The 19,894-nt window shown below is 38.0% G+C and overlaps 1 protein-coding gene across 1 annotated transcript in view; it reads right to left on the bottom strand.

Annotated features, from left to right (window-relative positions):
• The window catches only part of TOP1 (DNA topoisomerase I), a 79,609-nt gene that overhangs the window by 31,665 nt on the left and 28,050 nt on the right, over positions 1-19,894 (bottom strand). The window contains exons 4-7 of the mRNA XM_032462316.1: positions 7,626-7,749; positions 6,602-6,657; positions 4,052-4,147; positions 2,979-3,054 (exon numbers count right to left, since the gene is read on the bottom strand). Coding sequence (XP_032318207.1) covers positions 2,979-3,054; positions 4,052-4,147; positions 6,602-6,657; positions 7,626-7,749 — 352 coding nt within the window. The remainder of the gene's footprint in view (positions 1-2,978; positions 3,055-4,051; positions 4,148-6,601; positions 6,658-7,625; positions 7,750-19,894) is intronic.

The raw sequence follows: 19,894 nt of genomic DNA, 5'->3' as shown, positions 1-19,894 counted from the left end.
ATATTAGAACTGGAGAGGTTCTTAAGTCCAAAACTCTCAATCTGATAGATGAATAAAAATTTACTGGCACTTTTCTCTAGGGCAGTATTTCCTAAAATGTCCTGATACATGATTACTGGAGAAGTTAAAACACTCACTCTGCAGAGGAAGAGTCTGGGAAACTGTACTTTTTTAGCCTCAGGGGAGTTGGGAAAGCACTACTATAGAGAGTAATCCCAGTACATCATCCTCACTTACTTTAAAATCTACTCATCTTTAAACCTCTTCTAATACTATCAAATAATGGGTATAGGAGACTTTTTATATTAAATACTTAATATACAATTTGAGAGGAAAATTCCTGATTGAGTCTAGTGGGAAATACTTTATCACTGCTGTTTGCATACACAAAATTACGAAGCAAGAAGCAAGTATTTGGAAAGTCCTACAACAATTACCAATTTCTAGGATGGTATTTCTTTATGGTTCTTTTGAACTGCGACCCTACATGAGCTGTCACAGTGGCACCGAAAAAGAAGATCGAACATAAACAAGTATAATTCACCAACACAGGAGATAAAACTTCAAAACACACACATATCCAGATAAAAATGTGCTATTCCATAGGTGGGGTGCTCAACAGAATCTAAACTCTTCTGAATATTTTCCTTTGTCCTAACTATTCGAGATAACTTAAGCCTCTGTTCAGCAAGTTTTATATAGCTATGAAAGGTAGTTTTGAGTTATTTTAAAATCACTTACAGAATGGCAGAACTTGAAAGAATTTTATAGACAGTTTGGTTTGGCCTCTTCCAGTTATAATCAAGGAAACTCTGAAACAGGTTTTGTCACTTGCTCGAAGTCAAAAAGCTGCTATTGACCATAATGAGAGCCCAAGTTTACCCGAAAAATAATTGAATGTGACTCATAGGAATGACTGAAATACATAAACACTAGGACATGATAGGATGGCAATCAAGATAAACTCAGGGTCTTAAAGCAAATGGCCTTTGGTGTAGAAGGAAAGGGAAAGACTACAATGCCACAAGTATTTTTAAATAGTAATGGAAAATATAAATGTGTAAGAGTGTCTGGGAGAAGAAAGAACTAGAGGATCACATTCATTCAGATAATGTTTACTGTTTAGGCTGAAACACATCACATAAAAAGGAAATGTTTTTCAGTTAAGACACTCTCTGAACAGATTCTGAACAGGCATGCAGATGGTCCCATCAGGAAACTACTGGCTACGTTGTATGTTTTCAAGCCCCAAAATGGGATTATCAGTTACTGAGAGACTTTAGAACAATTCCCAGAAATGGGAAAAAACATAGCCAGCAAGTGAGGTTTAATGACTGATCTTGCCATCTGGGGTCCCTATCACCATAAGACTGGGTATTAACTCAGTCTTTCAGCCTGCATTTTTCCCCCTCCCCCTGTAGGGAGAGGGCTGTTAAATAGAACAATTAAATAAATGAAGTCAACCATTCTTTTTCCCAAATGGTTTTTAACAGTTATTACTAACCTCCTCCAAACTCAGAGAAAGGTGTTATTTTTACATAACTGCAACATAAGCATAAAGGTGACAGAGAAGGCACGAAGAGCTCAAGTTTTGTATTTCTTTATAAACTAGTCTGTACTGATAATGTATGTTAAAGTGGAGTGACTATCATACTCAGTATTCAACATTTTACTCTCAACCCCTTGAATTGACTCTCATAAACTTGAACTTCTGCCAAGAACAGGCTAGTTGTCAGAAAAACTACAATTCCCTAAATCAAGGGCCGGATCATCTGCGGCTCACCTACTCATTCATATTCTTTGCATGATTTCATTAAAGACTTTTCTTCTTCCTTCGTGGAGTTAAAGGATCAGCAGAGTCCCACAGGAGGCAGGGTAATATGGCAGCTAGTGTGCTGGCTCCAGAATCAAACCACATGGGATCAAACCCCAGCTTTATCTCTTATTACCTACGTGACCTCGGGCAAATGAGTCAACCTCTCCACTCCTCAGTTTCTGCATGTGTATAATGGAGATGTTAGTAGCAGGATTTATCTCTAAGGGTTGTTGTAAGGATTAAATGAAATGTTATCTATAAAGTGTAAAGAAGAGTGCCTGGCACACAGTAAGCAACTACTACATTTAAATTGAATTATTAATAGTATTTTTACTAATACTATGATAGATTATACTCTTAAAACTCACTATTCCTTACTATCACTATCTTTACTGATTTGACTTCACGCTTTTGAATCCATTTTGTCCAAGTCAGTGGCTAACCTCAAATGCAGCATAAGAACTAAGAACTCACTCAACCCCCTTCTCTTAGGAGAATGAAGGATTAAGACCCCTGTGAATTTCTGACATCTTTTTTTTTAATTACTCGCCCACAATTCTCTAGTACAAGAAATTGAAACTATCAAAAGAAGGAACCATATTCTTATATTTTAAATCTCCCACAAGCATCAAACAGAACCCTTATTAAAGTCCCTGAGTTGAAACTGAGATTTTAAGGAGGGTTACAAGCTAGGAGAAAAAAGAAAAAGAGGAAGAGCATGTGTGTTCCAGACAGAGGGAACAGCATGTATTACACAAAGCTTTGAAGCACAGAAGAATCTGGTGTGGAAAAGAAACAAAGGAGGTCTGTGTGGCTGGAACAAAGTAAATTAGAGAAGAGGCATAAGATGAGTCCAGATGAGACTGTAAGCAAAAATATGATTTCTTGTTAACACTTCCCCTGTACATTGTACGAAGATGGCATAGTTTCTCCAAGAACATGTTAGCTGACAGAATAGCTATGGGAAGACACCCAGAAAGGCTAAGAGAGATCTTAAAACTAACAGTGCCACACCTGCCGTAATACACGTAAGAGTTTTTTCCACTGTTTCCTCTACAACAGAGCAATAAATTCCTAAAACCCATTAGCCTTCAAAAGTTGTTTTACGGGAAACTCACTATTCCAAACTCAGGCCCCAAAGGGCCTAAGTCTCTTTACTAACCTCTTCTTCCTCTAGTTTTCGTTTCTTCTCTTTCTTGGTATCTTCTGTTTTAATTTTCTTAGGTTTATAATCAGCACTAGAAAGGGGAACATGAATATGCAGTTAACACAATTGTGACTCAGTAGTTCTCACCAATAGAATTAGGACCTCCAAACTCTTCTTGGCGGCCTCCAAGGCAGGCGTGGTTGCTATTATTCATGGCTGGGCATTCTACAGTCAAGAACAGGAATGGAGAAAGTAAAGAAGGCCAGAACAAGAACCAACAGTTACAGCCCTATATAGAACAAAACAAACAACTTCATACTACACACAGGCCTGGAAGAAAAGCGGAATAGAGGGATATATACAGAAATAGACAAGACTATAAGTAGAAATCTGGGAAGCAAATGCACAGTGCAGCAATGGCTACCACGAAGGAATAACTGGCCAGAAAGGGGAGGAAAGAAATTCTCTGTGAATTCTGAATAAACACAAATGAGCTCACTAAGTATTTCCCTCCTCCCTTCCCACTCACTTTCTACCATAAATCCTTTGTACATTCCTAGAACATAACAAACTATAAAAGATCAAAAAATAATAAATAGGATTTAACCTCGTAAGAAAGAGGTACATATAAGCCTCAAATAACTGTTCTAAATTAACAGCAATTCTATTACTCCTATACGCTGAAACTTCCCTTAGAAGGTAGCTATAGGCACAGATCCTAGGGAAAACTGCTTTAACAGTGAAAACTTATCTGGGGTAAGTGATGATAAAGTAACTTAAATATCTTCATGAATTTTGAATTACCTGAAATTCCAACGATAAAGTATGTATTTTTTAATAAGAAAAAACAGTAAGAAAAATGTAAATACATATTCCTCCATTTAAGCCTCACATACACCTATTTATGTGCTTAGCGAACTCTACTTCTCGTAATTCAAAGAGAAATCAGTCACCCAGTCCATTAATCACAAATTCCTAATGAGTAAAATGTCAACTAATGCAGTTGTTCTGTGTACCGTGGAGACATACTTCACATTTATTCTCTAAACTCCTTTCTGTTTTCAAAAATCCAAGTAACAAATACTCACTCATCCTCATCTCGAGGTCTCTTTAGTGGCTTCATGTCCTCTTTAGGAGGAGCAAAATAGCCATCATCTTCAGGTTCATCTTTAATTCGTGGAGGACTAAAGGAAAAAAAATGCTATTTTAATGAGTGTTGGAACATCAACATTATATAAAGTAATGCAAAGTAGGGATAAATTACCTCACTGAGAAGCAGCTAACAGGAGGGTAACAACATACAACTGTACATATTATAAAGGTTTTCCATGAGCATTTTTTCTCAATTCTCACTACAACCTTGTGCATCAGAACCCTCATTTTACAGATGAACTGGTGACAGATATCAAGGTTTGGGGTTAGGACTCCTTACTCTCAGTATTCCTCCCACTACATCTTAGCTCTCTCTGCCAGCACCACCCACACCATAACAGGAACAAACCTAAATTGTGTCCTCGCCTTATTAGAGGGATCTACTGTGTATGTGACCCCACTAACAATCTGAATTGATTATTCTAGTGCTCCAAAAGCTAAAATACAGCTTTTACCAAAAAAAGAATAAAAATGTATTCCCCAAACTTGGTACTTTAAAAGTTCTAAGGGAAAATAATCTTACTTACATGGGAAAATAAGCAAGCTGACATTATGCTAAATGAGAGGCCCAAAACAAAGCGAAGTAATTCTAAGCCAATTATTCACTGTTCAACTTCCTCCTTTGGTTTTACTTACTTTATACACAGAAGAGTGCCTTATCCTATTTTTAAGATTTTTCCTTCTGAATATAAAAAGATGATTCTGTTAGATAACTATCTTGAACCAAAAAGAAGGAAGAAGTTAAAAAACCAACAGGACCAGTAATCACCACAACCTGGGGTGCCCCTTGGCCTGGCACATCTTGTTAGAAACTCGTTGCTCCCAGCCAGAAACACCTACAGAGATACCTCAGTACAAGGAATGGCCTCCTGACACGAAGTCACCCATCTCTATCTAAGAGTGCCAAGGGATTAGCATCCAGATTCAGCTGCCAAAGAAGTCAGGATATTCATGGGATTTCAATGATGCTACCCACCTGCTCCCCAAGCATACTGGATCCCCTTGCTTGCAACTGAATCTGAATGTTAAAGAGATTAATCTTTTCCTTCCTTATTTATGCACATTCCTCGAAATGCTGACCTCTATAGTTTTTTTCTCCCCACTACTGAAATCACTGCACAGCCCACAGGTCCAAAATTCCCAAAAGCTTTGCACTGGAAAGAAAGAAACACTGTTTAAGTTAAGTAAATGCTAGATTCTAGTATTACCGTTGAGTGAAGTTACAAACATGTGAGGTTACTCGGCCTGAGGAAAGAATTTCTAAAACAATTACCAGAAAACTGTGACCTAGCCAGCGAAGTGTGTGGATTCTCTACAAAGATATGCATGTAAGCTAGTGAGCAGCCCACGACCTTGAAGGGTGTGCTCCAACTATCCAACCCAGAAAGTCTGAAACCAACCCAGGACTACATACCAAGTCCATTCATATCTTAGTCTCAGTTTAATAAAAGTCCAAGGCAGTCTCTTGGCAAAAAATAGCTGCCCTGTGCCCAGTCACTGATGTCTAAGAAGTCAGAATGCCTAGCTTCCTGTATTTTATTATTCTGCATTCCTAGAACAGTTACAGAACACGCCTGAAGAGGGCACCGGCTTCTCTTGGTCTAACGGACCCAAAGTACATGGCATAATTTTCAAAAATGTTCTCAAACAAAACTAAAAGTTCAAAGTTTCAAGAAAGCAAAACTCTCAAAACACTTTGTCTGAGACAATAACGCGAACACTTCCAACAACTCCTAGTAAATCCATCCTGCCTTTCAGTGGAGCAGCTGAAAATACAGGATCATGAAGTCCTGGTTTCTTGAAACTAAAGAAGACACTCAGTTTATTTCAGGGAGTTGAGGCTGATAAGGAAAACAGAATCAAAATGGCAAAAAAAAAAAAAAAAAAAAAAAGTACAGGAAAAGTGACTTCTAGATTGTACTCATTTTCCTCTCCTTCTGGAAGAGAGAGAATGTATTTGCACTCAGGTCTACACCCAACCCTAAAACATAGATCAAGTAAGCTTCTATACATGAGCCGCAGAATAGCCCTAAGGAGGAATTCAGAGTAGGGTTTTTTCAGGAAACTCCAAAATCACTACTGGCTATGGAGTTTTTTTTTGAGGGTGATGAAAGTGTTCTGAAATTAGACAGAAGGTAGTGGGGAGGTAATACAACCTTGTAAAATACTAAAAACCAATAAACTGTACACTTTAAAGGGGTGTTTTTACAGACTATAAATTATATCTCAATTTAAAAAATTTCTTCCTGTCAACCTTTTCTATTCAGAATGGCCTTCTAGAAAATGTGCTTGTCAGTTTCACTAAATGGCACTCTAGAAATTCTCATGTTGGCTTAGATCAATCCTCTCACAGCCAACTTCCTTGAAAACCCAGAGATGGCCAGGTCAGTGCATTTTAGGCAAGCTCAGAAAATACAACAACACGGGCAGCTGGCCTACTGGGCACACATGGAGAAAAAGAAGCCAAGGCAGCAGTGGAGTCTTACCTAGAGAAGCCATTTTCCTTTTCCTTTTTTATTTTTGCATCCCCAGCGGCTCTAATCTGAAAGGTAAAACAACAATAACTGATTAGTACCTTAAAATGACTAAACTTGAAGAAGCCTCTCCCTTATTTTAGAATATGTGGCCTCAATTCTTAGGGCATCTTGATCTCAGACTGACTTTCCCTGTTAGCAAAACTAAGCAGGTGAACCAAAGGTCTTGACGTTTTTCCAAGACTCATTTTTTACAATTCTTTAAGGTGAATTTCCCAATATACTGAGAAATGTTTCCCCTCAAAATGGTGACTTTTTACACACACACACACACACACACACACACACACACAAAGAGCATCAATGGAAGAATACAAAAAATATTATAATGGCTATGTCCAGAAAGGAAAAGATGGAGGACAGTGAACTGGTGGTGAAAGGGAGATGCATTTTTCACTGTTATTCCCTATTTTATATTGTCTGAATTTCCCAAGTTCAATCAGCATTACTTTTTTAGAAACTGAAATAAAAAAAATTTTTAAACATCTATGCACACTATTACTACTACTCATTCACAGCCAGATGAGCCTAACTATTTGAGAAGGCTTGTACTGGTTATATAGCAACCAAAAGCCACAAAGGGCACCAGCATCACTAAATTATCTTTCACTCAGGAAGAATTTTCATTCAGCAGAGGAACAAAGTGGCATTAGGCCTTCTCCTTAAAACAATTTATTTTCCCCCGAAAGAAAACAGTATTTCCAGAAGCCCCACATTGCCCAATTTATCCATTTGGCATATAAAATGAGGTAATGATACAGACAGATTTGGTGCCGTGAAATGCTGTGGTAAAGGGCTCCGGTTTTCATAGTTTAAGACTACGACTGGCTCTGAAGTCTCCTGACACAGACTTTTCCACCCAAAGGCCTAGGAGTCTTACTGTGCAATGAAGGTACCTCCACCACTTGCTCTCAAAGGTAAATACAGTGAAAAGTACATCCTACTTCTCTTCCTTCCCCCCTGGAAAGTCCTGTACCTTTTCCTCCTTTCGTTTTTCCTTGTCTCTGTCTTTGTGTTTGTCTTTATGCTTTTCTGAGCTTCCATCTTTATGTTTGGTTTTCTCCTTCTCTTTGTGTTTCTTTTCAGAATCTTTATGTTCACTGTGAAAAATAAGACACAAAGAGTTAGCCCAGAGTAGGGACCAGAGTTCATTTCACAGGATCAACTCACGAGACACCCTAAAATAACATGGACCATGGAAACTTACAAAGCTTTAAATACCAGTCCTGACAGAAGGCTCAAGTAGAGGCTCTTGGCTACACACTTTCTTTATCTTGTTAATGTTTTTTTTTTTTTCAAAGGAGCAAAGGAACCACATAGAGAAGCATAGTCATTCTAAACAAACCAGGACATTTTTTAAAAAGTAGTTCAGACTACACAGCAAACCTACTGTATTTCCACATTCTACCAGCAAAAAAAACAATGAAAGCTCCAGCTTGAGCATTTATAGCTGATGTGAGGAGGTAAAAAACAGGTCATTAAAAATCATTTGGTGGCTCAGTGCCAGACTTGAGACATATCACAAATGTAGCCACACCAAGGCCTTGTACAGTGAACAGCCCAACACAGTCAATGTTTCCTGCCCCTTTAACTAGGAAAAACTAGTCACTTCTAAACGGGGCTTATAAATCCTGTTTGGTCCTTTCCTCACAATAAGACAAGACCCATCTAAAAGCAAAGGCATGTCCCATGCTAAACATTTAAAAGTCTTGCTTTCAGAGTGGCTTGTGAACACACGGGTAGCACTTTAAAAAGGTATTGCTCCTCTGGAAAGTAAAATACGACATTACAAAGAAAGAGCCATTAAAATGGTCATGCCCTGGGATCTAGCTCCTGGGGATTTCACTTTGGGAAAACATTATAGAAAGATGTTCACTTGGATGATTCCCGACAAAAAGGAAACAAAAACCAACAAGAAAAGCCTGATAACAACCTTAGTGAGTAACAAGAGGGGGAAACTGATATATCAAAGCTATGTATCAAAGTTATCATCATTATGTAGCTATGCTATAATTTGTGAGTCCTACAAACATGCATGGAGAATGTTTATGACACATAATGCAAAAAAGGAACATACACAATGACTGCATTTATATAAAAACATGCATGTGGACAAAGACTAAAGAGCAAAAATCACAAGCTGTAGTTTAAGTTGGCAGAACACTGGCTGACTTTACTTCAGTGCACCTGGCAGGCAACTTAGGCACCTTGCTCACAACAGCAACCAATACATTCCACAAGTTAACAAAAGGGATCATGAACTCAAGTGCTTTGAAATGGGGGTCCACCCCAGACACAGGACAGTTGGCAGCAACCCCAGTTGACAGCGACAGTCAGGCCTATAGGTTACATCAGCTCTTGCCTTTTCCACCACAGACTTATTTCCCATCTGTCACATTTACTACCTCCATCCCAGAAAAAAATTAGATTTTTACCAGCAATGAGCTCATTGGGCTATGACTATCTCACGAAGTTTATTCTAAAGAGATCTGGCTAGCATACTCAGCTACATCAAAGGCTAAAAGGGGAAAAACAAATGATGGCAACTAGTCAGGTGAGAGCCACAGAACCTGGATCAGTAATGTATCTGCTGTCACTCACATCTGTGGGTACAAAAGGAGCCCCAACCAAAGCTAGGAGTTTGGATAACAAACAAGCAGAAAATCTCTGAAATCCAGCCAGGAGGGCAGGGGGCCTAGTATAAACAGGATTACAGGTTTAGGGAAAACTCAGGCAACTGTCACAGATGGAAAAGAATCAACGTCCTCTTTTCTTGTTTTATATACTCTCCTTCTATGTTGCTCTCATTAGATTGTTATTTAGATGTGTCACACGTTGACACACGACAAGTTTCTACAAGAGCAAACTTTTTAACTCATGAGAGTTGAGCCTAGTTCTAGCGTGCTTGGAAGCACATGGTAATCAACATTTCCCACTAGACTTTTCATTCTCAGCATTATTATGATGTCACTCTCTACTCAAGGTGCTCTCATAATCTGTTTTTTACCAAAATGCAATGTTTTGTAAACAGATTTATCTTTTACTTTGTACAAAAATGGCTCTCAGTTGTATTAACACTCTTACTTCCAATTCTCATTCATTTCTCCAGCTTTAGAATGACTGGTGAAAAAGCAAAGGCACCAAGATTACAACTGATTCTTCAGAAGTTTACAGATTTGAAATTACAGGCCCAAGGTTCTGACATTACCAGCAAAATGTCTGAGCTTACTATTCCATTATACAAGCACTGTAGTTTAAGCTTTTGTTTTGACAGTAACTTTGTAAGAGGAATTAATAGGCATCTACAGAAGTTTACACCTGAAAGCAAAAAATGTGTAATAGTTGTATTCATAACATTAAAAGATGAATATACTTTTCCCCCCTAAAGTAAGAAAAAAGGAAAAAAAAACCCCACTTTCTAGGCAAGCATTGTGTTCAGTGCTTTCACACACACTATTTAATTAAGTACTCACAACACTCCTGTGAAGCAGACTTTATTACCCCCTTAGACTGAAACAGAGAAGTCAGTGGTTCAAAGTCTTATTCAAAGTTATAAAGCTAGAAAGAAGGGAAGTTGGAATTTGAACTCAGTTATTTCCATCTCCAAGTTCAGAGTACTTTCCACTAAATCAATACTGTTATATTTCCATAAAGTTGATAACTATCACTTAAGGTAGCTTGGTGTTAGAGACAAACGCGTGGCCAGTCTCAGATTTGACGTATATGGTCAAAATTTTATTTTACCATCAAGTAGAAACTTTCCAGAATAGAGATCTAGGATATCCGAAATGATAAAACCTTTGGGATAGCTGCTTCTCATTCTGTCTTTGCATGAAACTCTAAACGGCTGATTCAGGAACCTAAGTTTAGGAACACTCTATATATATATATATATATTTTTTTTTTTTGTGCTATACAGTGTAATCTTGTTTATCTATTCTACAATTTTGAAATCCCAGTCTATCCCTTCCCACCCTCCACCCCCCGGTAACCACAAGTCTGTATTCTCTGTCTGTGAGTCTATTTCTGTCCTTTATTTACGCTTTGTTTTTGTTTGTTTGTTTGTTCTTGTTTTTGTTTTTTAGATTCCACATATGAGCGATCTCATATGGTATTTTTCTTTCTCTTTCTGGCTTACTTCACTTAGAATGATATTCTCCAGGAGCATCCATGTTGCTGCAAATGGCATTATGTTGTCGGTTTTTATGGCTGAGTAGTATTCCATTGTATAAATATACCACATCTTCTTTATCCAGTCACCTGTTGATGGACATTTAGGCTGTTTCCATGTTTTGGCTATTGTAAATAGTGCTGCTATGAACATTGGGGTGCAGGTGTCATCCTGAAGTAGATTTCCTTCTGGATACAAGCCCAGGAGTGGGATTCCTGGGTCATATGGTAAATCTATTCCTAGTCTTTTGAGGAATCTCCACAGTTTTCCATAGTGGCTGCACCAAACTGCATTCCCACCAGCAGGAACACTCTATATTCTTTATTCCTGTATGTTTCACATCCCTCCTTTCCCCCTTGGTCTCTTTCTCAAAGCAATTCTTAGAACATTAGTGTGTTTTACTATAAAACTGGCCTTCTGGCAATCACAGCATAGGCACCTATAAATACACACACAGACCTCCAGTTTTCAGCTTTGGTATTTAATATCACACCAACAGAGATCGGGGGGAAAAAATCAACAAATGACATGGCAATGACAGAGTACCCAGGCTATCCCAGGAAAGTGAAAAAAGTCAACACAAGATCCTCTGCCTGCTAACCAGGGGGAAATTTATCCAGGAAATTCAAAGTTCCTGCTAGAGTAGTAACCCCTTTGTAGGTCATAATTAATCACAAAGACTAGGATGAGATGAAACTATCAAACCTGACTTTCTAAAGGAAACTCAATCCTCTATTTCCAACCGTTTGAATTTAAGAGAGCAAGTTTGGATTCTTATACTACATGAGCTCAGATGATTCAGGGTTAAGGAGCATCTTGTGGTACAAGGTACACTGGGGACTGTTAGAAATCTGGGTTTATGGAGCCCTATTAGGTCTCTGAACACAATGCTAACATCATACCTACTTGTCAGAGGCTGTTCCTGTCCCTGCTTCCAGAAATAGAGAGCAGAGTACTGGGAGTCCTACCCCTCATCCATAACCTCACACTGGCAGGAGTGCCAGTGTCTGTCTTTCTTAGGAATGTACCTGAAGTAAGTAGCAGATGCACTTGGGGATCAAATCCTCTGATACAAAATCACATCTAAGGCTGTGCCATGGAAGTTAGAAGCAGGCTTTTGGCCAGTGGTAGAAAATGCAGCCAATGTGGGATCAGTTAGGCTGACTCATCATCATTCAGGATTTCCTAGCATGTACCTCTTTTTCCAAGACTTAAAACCGGTTTGACATTCACGGTGGCTTAAAGGGCAGCACCTTTTCCACTGACAGTGAGATGATGGAAATTCTGACCAGTGTAAAAGCTCGTATGTTGACTACCTGTTTTAAGAGATGTTACCTGAGTTTTTCCATTGATCCTGCTACTTTTCCAAACACAATAGTTATAATATGTCAAAGATACAAAATGGGCTTTAACTATAACTACTGGCCAATTCAGGAGCAGCAGTACAGATGACTGAAATATTGAAGGAACTTCAGTGGAGCTAAGTAAGAAAAATAAACTAGAAGGAAGTCCTAATAACGACCAAAGTAAGGAACTAAAAGATCTGAAGAACAAGTACATTTTAAGAATAATTTTAGTCTGGGATACACTGAAAGCCAAAATACAGACAAGCTAGCATTCCTAAAACCTCTGTAGTGGTCACACTTTTGGATGAAATACGAATTTCATCATCAGGAACTCAGAGAGAAAACACCAAATTATTGGCTATGCACAGAAGCCAAATCCTTGGCTCAGGGCTCATGTCTGTCTGGGGATAAGACCTACCATACAGCAGGGCCTGGACAAGCAGAAGTCAATGCCAAAGAGAACAAATGGGAAGATTCGAAGCCAGAGTGTTCATGCCTATTTTATGCATCAATTAGCTAAATTCCACTAAGAAAAAACTAAACTACACTATTTTTAAAGCAATGATAATGAAACCTTTGGTCTGTGACCCTTGTTGGAGCTGAGCAGGCAACAGAGAGGGCTGACCGGGGTTCCCTTATGGTACTTACTAGGAAGAAAGGTGGGATAGAGGGAAGAAACAGGGGGATGGCCGTAGGAAATCAGGAGAGAAAAGTATTTTCCTTCTGCCCCAAGAGGGCATTTGCTGCCTCTTTAGGAAAAAATGCTGTGTCTGATATTCTGGGAAGTGAGCATGTTGGCTATGGGAAACCATCTGTTAAAGAAAACAAAAACAACAGTCTGTCCTCTATCAGTAATAAAAATATTTAACAGATACTTGAACAGTACTAAGTGCCAGGCACTCTTCTAAGCAATTTAATCCCCATAACAAAACTGAGATAAGTATGAGTATCTTTATTTTATAGATGTGGAAACAGAGACGTGGAAAGGTTAAGTAACTCTCCCAAGGAAATACATCTAATGAGGGCTAACTAGGATTTAAACTCAGGGAGTCTGGCTCCAAGTCATGTACTTGACGGCTCTGGTACCTAACTCCCCAAGCAAAGCAAAAATGAAAACACTGCTAAGGGTACAAGGAGCGTCTTTATCTTTTGCGAACAAGACCTAGCCACTAATGGCTAAGAGGACGAACTCATTCCAGCTACCTGCCCACTTTGTGAAGGCAGCAGACCCCTGCAGGTTGCAGCCAATGGAGTCACAGGGGATTCCTATGGGACAGCCTAGAAAGCTTCCAAGCTGTGGAAGGGGAAATCTATGGCCCTTCAAGGGAAAGCAGGCAATTAAAGCTTAAATAATGTTTGTTAAATAAAGATTCTAGGGTAAATTCAAAAGTTGCCTCTGGGGAAAGAACACAGCAGCTAGTTTCTTAAAGGCTCTATGAAATGAAGATTTATTTTTTCTTATGAAACAAAATTCAATTTTAATTATGAAATCATAGTTCCTATAATACACTTTGAAGAAGACAACAGAAGAAACAATCTTTAAAAAGTCCTTTTGGGAAAGATCATATACACTTTAACAACTCTGAGTAAGTACGTAATCATTATTTTCTGGCTGTGCCTTCCTCCTTATTTGCAGTGTCTCCTTCCCCTAGATGGAGAGTACTAGAGTCATCCCTGACTTCCACGTCTTAATTCATCCAACAATTTAATGAATTTCTAATCCTCTAATTTAAGAAATGAAGATTTCTTAATGCTCATCACCATTATAGGTTACTAAACAAAATAACTAGAATTATTAAAACTTGAGTTGAGTTGAGTGGAATCTTAGAAATTATCCAATCCTTTGTTTGCAGGCCAGAGGAGATAAATCGATGTGCCCAAAGATGCCAAAGCCAATACATATGCTGAACTCCCATTCCTCTCTTAAGGTCCTTATCTCTATTAATAAACAGCCACCCTTTATCCAAGCTAGGAATCCTTTTTCTAGAACCCTCATGCCACTTGTGGCTAAGTCCTATACTTTCTTTCTCAACTATTTTTAATGTCTTCTTGTTCCCTTCAGAATCAAGTCTCGTCTTCTTGAAATAGTAGTTAATAGTTTTGCCTCAAGCCACTTTTTGGAGGCCTCATTTTCTAACTCATCTTGTTAACCCAGACTTCCATCTAACTGGATTTTTCCCAGAACAAAGAACATCACAATATTTCTTTCTCATTGTCTGGAGTGCCCCTCTTGCTAGCCATCACCTTCCCATGCCAAGATCTTAACCATCTTTCCATGGCTAGCTCAAATACTCTTTCCGCCACGAAATCTTTAAAAAAAAAAAAAAAAAAAAGGATTATAGGTAATATAATAGGGCTACATATCACTGAAAACTAGGTCACCACATTAAATGTTGCATAAGTAACTACTAAATTAAATTCCACTACCAAAATCAACAGCTCCAATTTATCTGAATGATATTCTACTAGGCTTTGAGGTAATCATCATCAATTTAGTATGTTACAGTTTTCCAAAGAGCTTTTATCTGCATAATTACATTGAATTCTCCCCCAACAGACCTGAAAGCTTGACCAGGCTAGAATTGCTATCAACACTTAACCAAAATGGAAAAAGTCCCAAAAGTTAAGCAGCTTAGGCAAGGACACACAGCTAGTAAACGACAGAACCTGAACTCTTGACTTCTACTTTAGTGTGCTTTTCACTGTATCATATTGACTCCTATGTGAATAGTGATGGTACTCAGTTTCCTCATTTCTAAACTACTCAGCTTCTCTACTTACCTATGTTAGTTGTCCATCTCCCCCAGACAGGATGATATAGGGATGTGTAGTTGAATGGAGAACTTCAGCAAACGGCTCACCAAAAAAGCAGTAAACACATCTTTTAAATTTGATTGCTTTTAATAATGTTGTACATATAAGAGGTCTACCATTAAAGATGATTTATGCTAAGAATGCAACCTTTCAAGAGAAATATCTAGTGAGATCCTACAAGCCCAGTGATTCCTTATCATCTGGGTAAGAGTATTCTATGTTCCTTTTAAGAGGATTTATTTATTTCTTAGAAGAACCTGAAGTGATAAATATCCATGCTAACAGAAAGAAGCAGTATCAGAGATAGAAATTAGTTTTATTTCACTTCGGTATAAACTCTTGTGATATTATAGGCCAGATAATCAGAGACAGGGTTTTCATAGGGTCAGAATTTAATGAGATTAATATTTCTAGTGACAAAAACTTTAGGGATCTGGGGCCCCGAGAGAGGCAGCACTTGAAATGATCAGGCATCTTAAAACTTACCTATGTGCATTTGAGAAAGAAGTGCTTGCATTTATACTCAGACAGTTTAGCTACACAAATAACCTTCCTCAGGGAGGGAAATTTGTTTGCTTGTTTGTTTACTGGAAGAAACAAAGTAGTAGGAGAAAATCATACTAGGACTCAGAAGCTCTAGTCTCTCGTCTCATCTCTGCCACCACACTGCCATGTGACTTTGGGCATGTCACCTCAGACTCCTGTCCATACAAAAAAGAGATGAGATGTAATGATCTTAATACTCTCCCCTTATTTTGCACCCTGAATGAGAACAGTAAAAAAGAAAGCATATGAATAAGATTGGATCTCCTGAGATGAGTTCTACATCCCATTCTGTCCCAGAAAGGCTGGTTTCCCATGCTCTGACACTCCAAGTATGCAGTGCATGTTACTAGCCAGGAGAAAGAGGCCTCCTGGATGTGGGTCCTAAGTGTAGCAAAATGAGAAATGATGCTAATATCTAGCAGAGAAGGAAGGAACATAGAAACACTCTAGTGTAAAACTTGTTTCCTCATAATAAATAGCCACAAAAATAGGCAGGGTTGAAGAGCAAAGTGTTAAAATAAAATGAAGCATTCTGGAACAGAACATGCTAAATCTTAATTATTCTGCACTTCAGAGGTGATCAAGCAATCCTCAAGGTTTCCTTAATGTGCTGCAGAAGGAAAATGAAGAAACCCAAAACTACTAGAAAGATGAGAAATCACTTAAAAGGAACACGGTGTACAGGATTTTACTGGACTATAACCAAAACACTTGCTTTGTTGCAAAGAGGTGGTGTGTGTCGGTAGAAGTCAAAACAGGAAGTACTTAAAAGTCTGCTTACAACACATCATCTGGGTAAACTGTCTTAAACTTACTCACATGTGAATTAGAGGTCCAGGGCTAGATTTAGTCGTATGTAAACAGAAACTCAGGCCAGGTTCTTCCATGCCTCTTGGCAAACAGGCTATTATTTTCTCGTATTTTGATTAGAATTGAAGAAAATATTACAAGGCACAAAACTGCATAGAACAAATTTCTGAATTTGCCTATGCTATAATCTTGGAAAAGTATGTACTTATTAAATAGATGTACAAAATATCATCTCCTCACACTTGTAAAGCAGTTCACAGTTAGAGAGTTTTTATATGTACTGACTCCCAGTATCTCTTCTGAAGCATGCACTAGCATGAGAAAACTAAGAAGATGAGGAAGCGCAGTGGAGGTTGGGGAATCTAGTCAAATCACTTAAGACCTAAGTAGACAGACCAGAACCAGAAGGCCTTCCCCTAGACAGAGGCAAGTAAGCTACCATGAACTTTTCAAGAAAAATGATGTCAAAACTAAATCTTTTATTTTTAAAAAGGAGATTCTGGTAAAACAGGGCAGGACCAAACTTTATGTTTCAAAGCCTTTTATGCCACTTTTACCCAATCTTTTCTCCCATCACAGGTGCGAGTTATGGTTGGTGAAGTACAATTGTGTCAGAGAATAAAAGATCCATTTTCAAAAGCTTATGTGTTAAATATTAACTTCTATCTTTTTAAAGTCTTTTTGGACAGATTTCAGTTAACATAAAAATTAGTATTTCTTCATCTCATCTATAAGGATTTCCTCAGATGATGAAGTTCTTCATGGTCAAGACTATCTTGTATTTTGGCACTTCACATCAACTAGCACATCATAAACATGACTAGCAAGATAAAAATACTCATTTGACATGATCAGTAATTCCACTAAGTATATACCCAAAAGAATTGACAATAGGGACTCAAACAGATACTTGTACACTCATGCTCAGAGCAGCATCATTCAAAATAGCCAAAAGGAGGAAACAACCCAAGTATCCATCAACAGATGAATGAAGTTTTAAAAATGTGGTACACATGAAATGGAGTACTATTCAACCATAAAAAGGAATGAAATCCTGATATTTGACAAAATGGATAAACCTTGAAAACATTATGCTGAGGGAAAAAGGACAAGTATTTTATGATTCTACTTACATGAGGTATCTAGAATGGAAACATGCAGAGACTGAAAGCAGAACAGATGCTGACAAGGGATGAGGGGAAGGGGAATGAGGAGGTATTATTTAGGAAGTTCAGAGATTATTATTATTATTATGAATAAGTTCTAGAAATGGATACTGGTGACAGTTGTACAATATGGTGAATATACATAACACCACTTCAAAATGGCAAACTTATGTCATGCATATTTCACCACAGACACACAAAAGTGTTTGAAACATGGGATGGTCAAAGGGAACTACCCTATAGAACATTGAAAATATGTGAAAAGAGGAAAGGCAATGGTAATTATGGAGCCACAGATCATCCACCCATTGATTCAATAAATATATACTACTAAGTTAAGCCTTGAGGATGTAAAATGAATACAACAGACGCCAACCCTGCTCCCAAGGACCTTAAGAGTTTAACAGGACACACAGAAAAATAAACAGACATTTTACAACACCAACACAATTTGGTAATTACTGTGATAGGAATATATTCAAGGTGCCAGAGAACACACAGAAGTGGCATTTACATGAGGAGGGGTGGGCAGAAAGGATGCCTGAAAAAAGTAAAGTCTAAGCTGCAACTAAAATAATATTAAGAGGGAAACAGAGTATTCCAGAACCAGTAACAGCATGTTTAAAATCTAAAGGTATTCAAGAGGGGAGGGTATAACTCAGTGGTAGACTGCATGCCTAGCATGCACAAGCTCCTGGGTTCAAAACCCAGTGTCTCTCCAGTAAAAATCAATAAATAATCCTAATTACCACCCCCTTCCCCACCTCCCCACCACAAACAACAACAAAAACAACAAAATTTACCAAAAAACCTACAGGTATTCAGAAGACACGCTGTGTTTGAGAAACTTATAAGAAGTTCAAGGAGATGAGAAATGGAACATAAAGGTAATTGGCAAGAGAGGTGGCAGAGGAAGAGAGCCGAAGACTGTTAAGAGAATCACTCTGGAAATTGGAAGGAGATAAAAAAGGTAGCCAGAAAGACGGGGAAAAAATGGAGGCATGAAAGCCAAGGGAAGGTGGTTTTAAGGAGGAGGCCTGGGCCCAGAATATGCTATATCCTGGCAAATGGTCCATGTATACTCTGCTGATGACTGTAATATTCTATAAATGTCAATTAAATCAGATTAGTTGATGATGTTCAAAGTCTTCTACAACCTTAATGATTTTTTCTCTGCTTATCCTAACAACTGAGAAAGAGGTAGTAAAATCTGACTATAAATACGGACTGTTTATTTCTCTTTGCAGTTCTATCAGTTTTTACTTCATGTAGTTTGAGGCTCTGATATCAGTGTATAAATATTTATAACTGTTATTTTATGTTCTCCTGATTAATTGGTCCCTTTTTATCACCATGAAATGAACTTCTTTATTCTTGGCAATATTCTTTGCTTTCAAATCTACTTTGGTAGATACTAATATAGGCTGGGCAACTATAAACTGGAGAAGAAAAGATACACGTGAACTGACTGGATTCAACTACAAAGATTAAATTCACTAGACTAGTGAAAATGGAAACTAGATACTGAAGTGATAAGAAATGAGTGGTGGATAAGAAAAGACCATAGGAGTGGTAGATGGTTGGTGAAGAAACATCCCCACTAGAGAATATTAATCTGGTTATTTTAATGGTTCATAAAGACTTATTCATTAAAAATTTCATTAAGAATATTTTTGAAATGTTAATGATTCACTTTAATGATTCTTTTTAGAATAGACTTAGAAAGCAATTCTCACTTTAACTTGTTTATAGACAGTAAGCCAAACTAATGAAGTGGTTCTAAGAAACTCTAGGCCAGAGGCACGTGTTCCAATAAATGACTGAACTTTATGTTCCCTTCTAACAAAGACCACTATGGGAATATTAGGTCTTCCACCACTATTTGGCGTTCTCACCAACAACTGCCTTTAACTCAAATTGAAGTGGAAGTCCTCATTTTCAACAAATGGTCCCATATCCAAAGATACCGTAAGTCTCTGGGCTTGACCACTTGCCTCCTACACCAAAAAATGGCAGCAAAACAAACAAGAAAACATCTTTCTGATCTCTTTTGAATTCCAGAGAGAGCACTACTGAGTTTCATATATACTGGTGGTCACTGGCTTTTCTGAGAGCTAAACCCCTTTGATAACCTGATGAAAACTAGGAATGTTCTCTCTAGGAAAATCTCATATACCCAACCATCTGCATATGATTTCAGGGGCTCACAGACCATGGAAGCCCAAGTTAAGAATTTTTACATTTATATCCTTTGAAGTACAGAAAGAAAAAAAAAAATAGCAAGTCTCTAATCTAGTCATCTTTTATCAAGCTCCCTGGATACTTGATTAAATGCCATTATGTGTTAACAATTCACCATACTTGCTTTGTACATCCTGATCTGAACAATAGT

The sequence above is a fragment of the Camelus ferus genome, chromosome 19 (genome assembly GCF_009834535.1).
Source record: "Camelus ferus isolate YT-003-E chromosome 19, BCGSAC_Cfer_1.0, whole genome shotgun sequence".
In the NCBI taxonomy this organism is placed as follows: domain Eukaryota; kingdom Metazoa; phylum Chordata; class Mammalia; order Artiodactyla; family Camelidae; genus Camelus; species Camelus ferus.
Note: the sequence above shows the minus strand (reverse complement) of the source record. Positions and strands in the feature narration are given on the sequence as shown.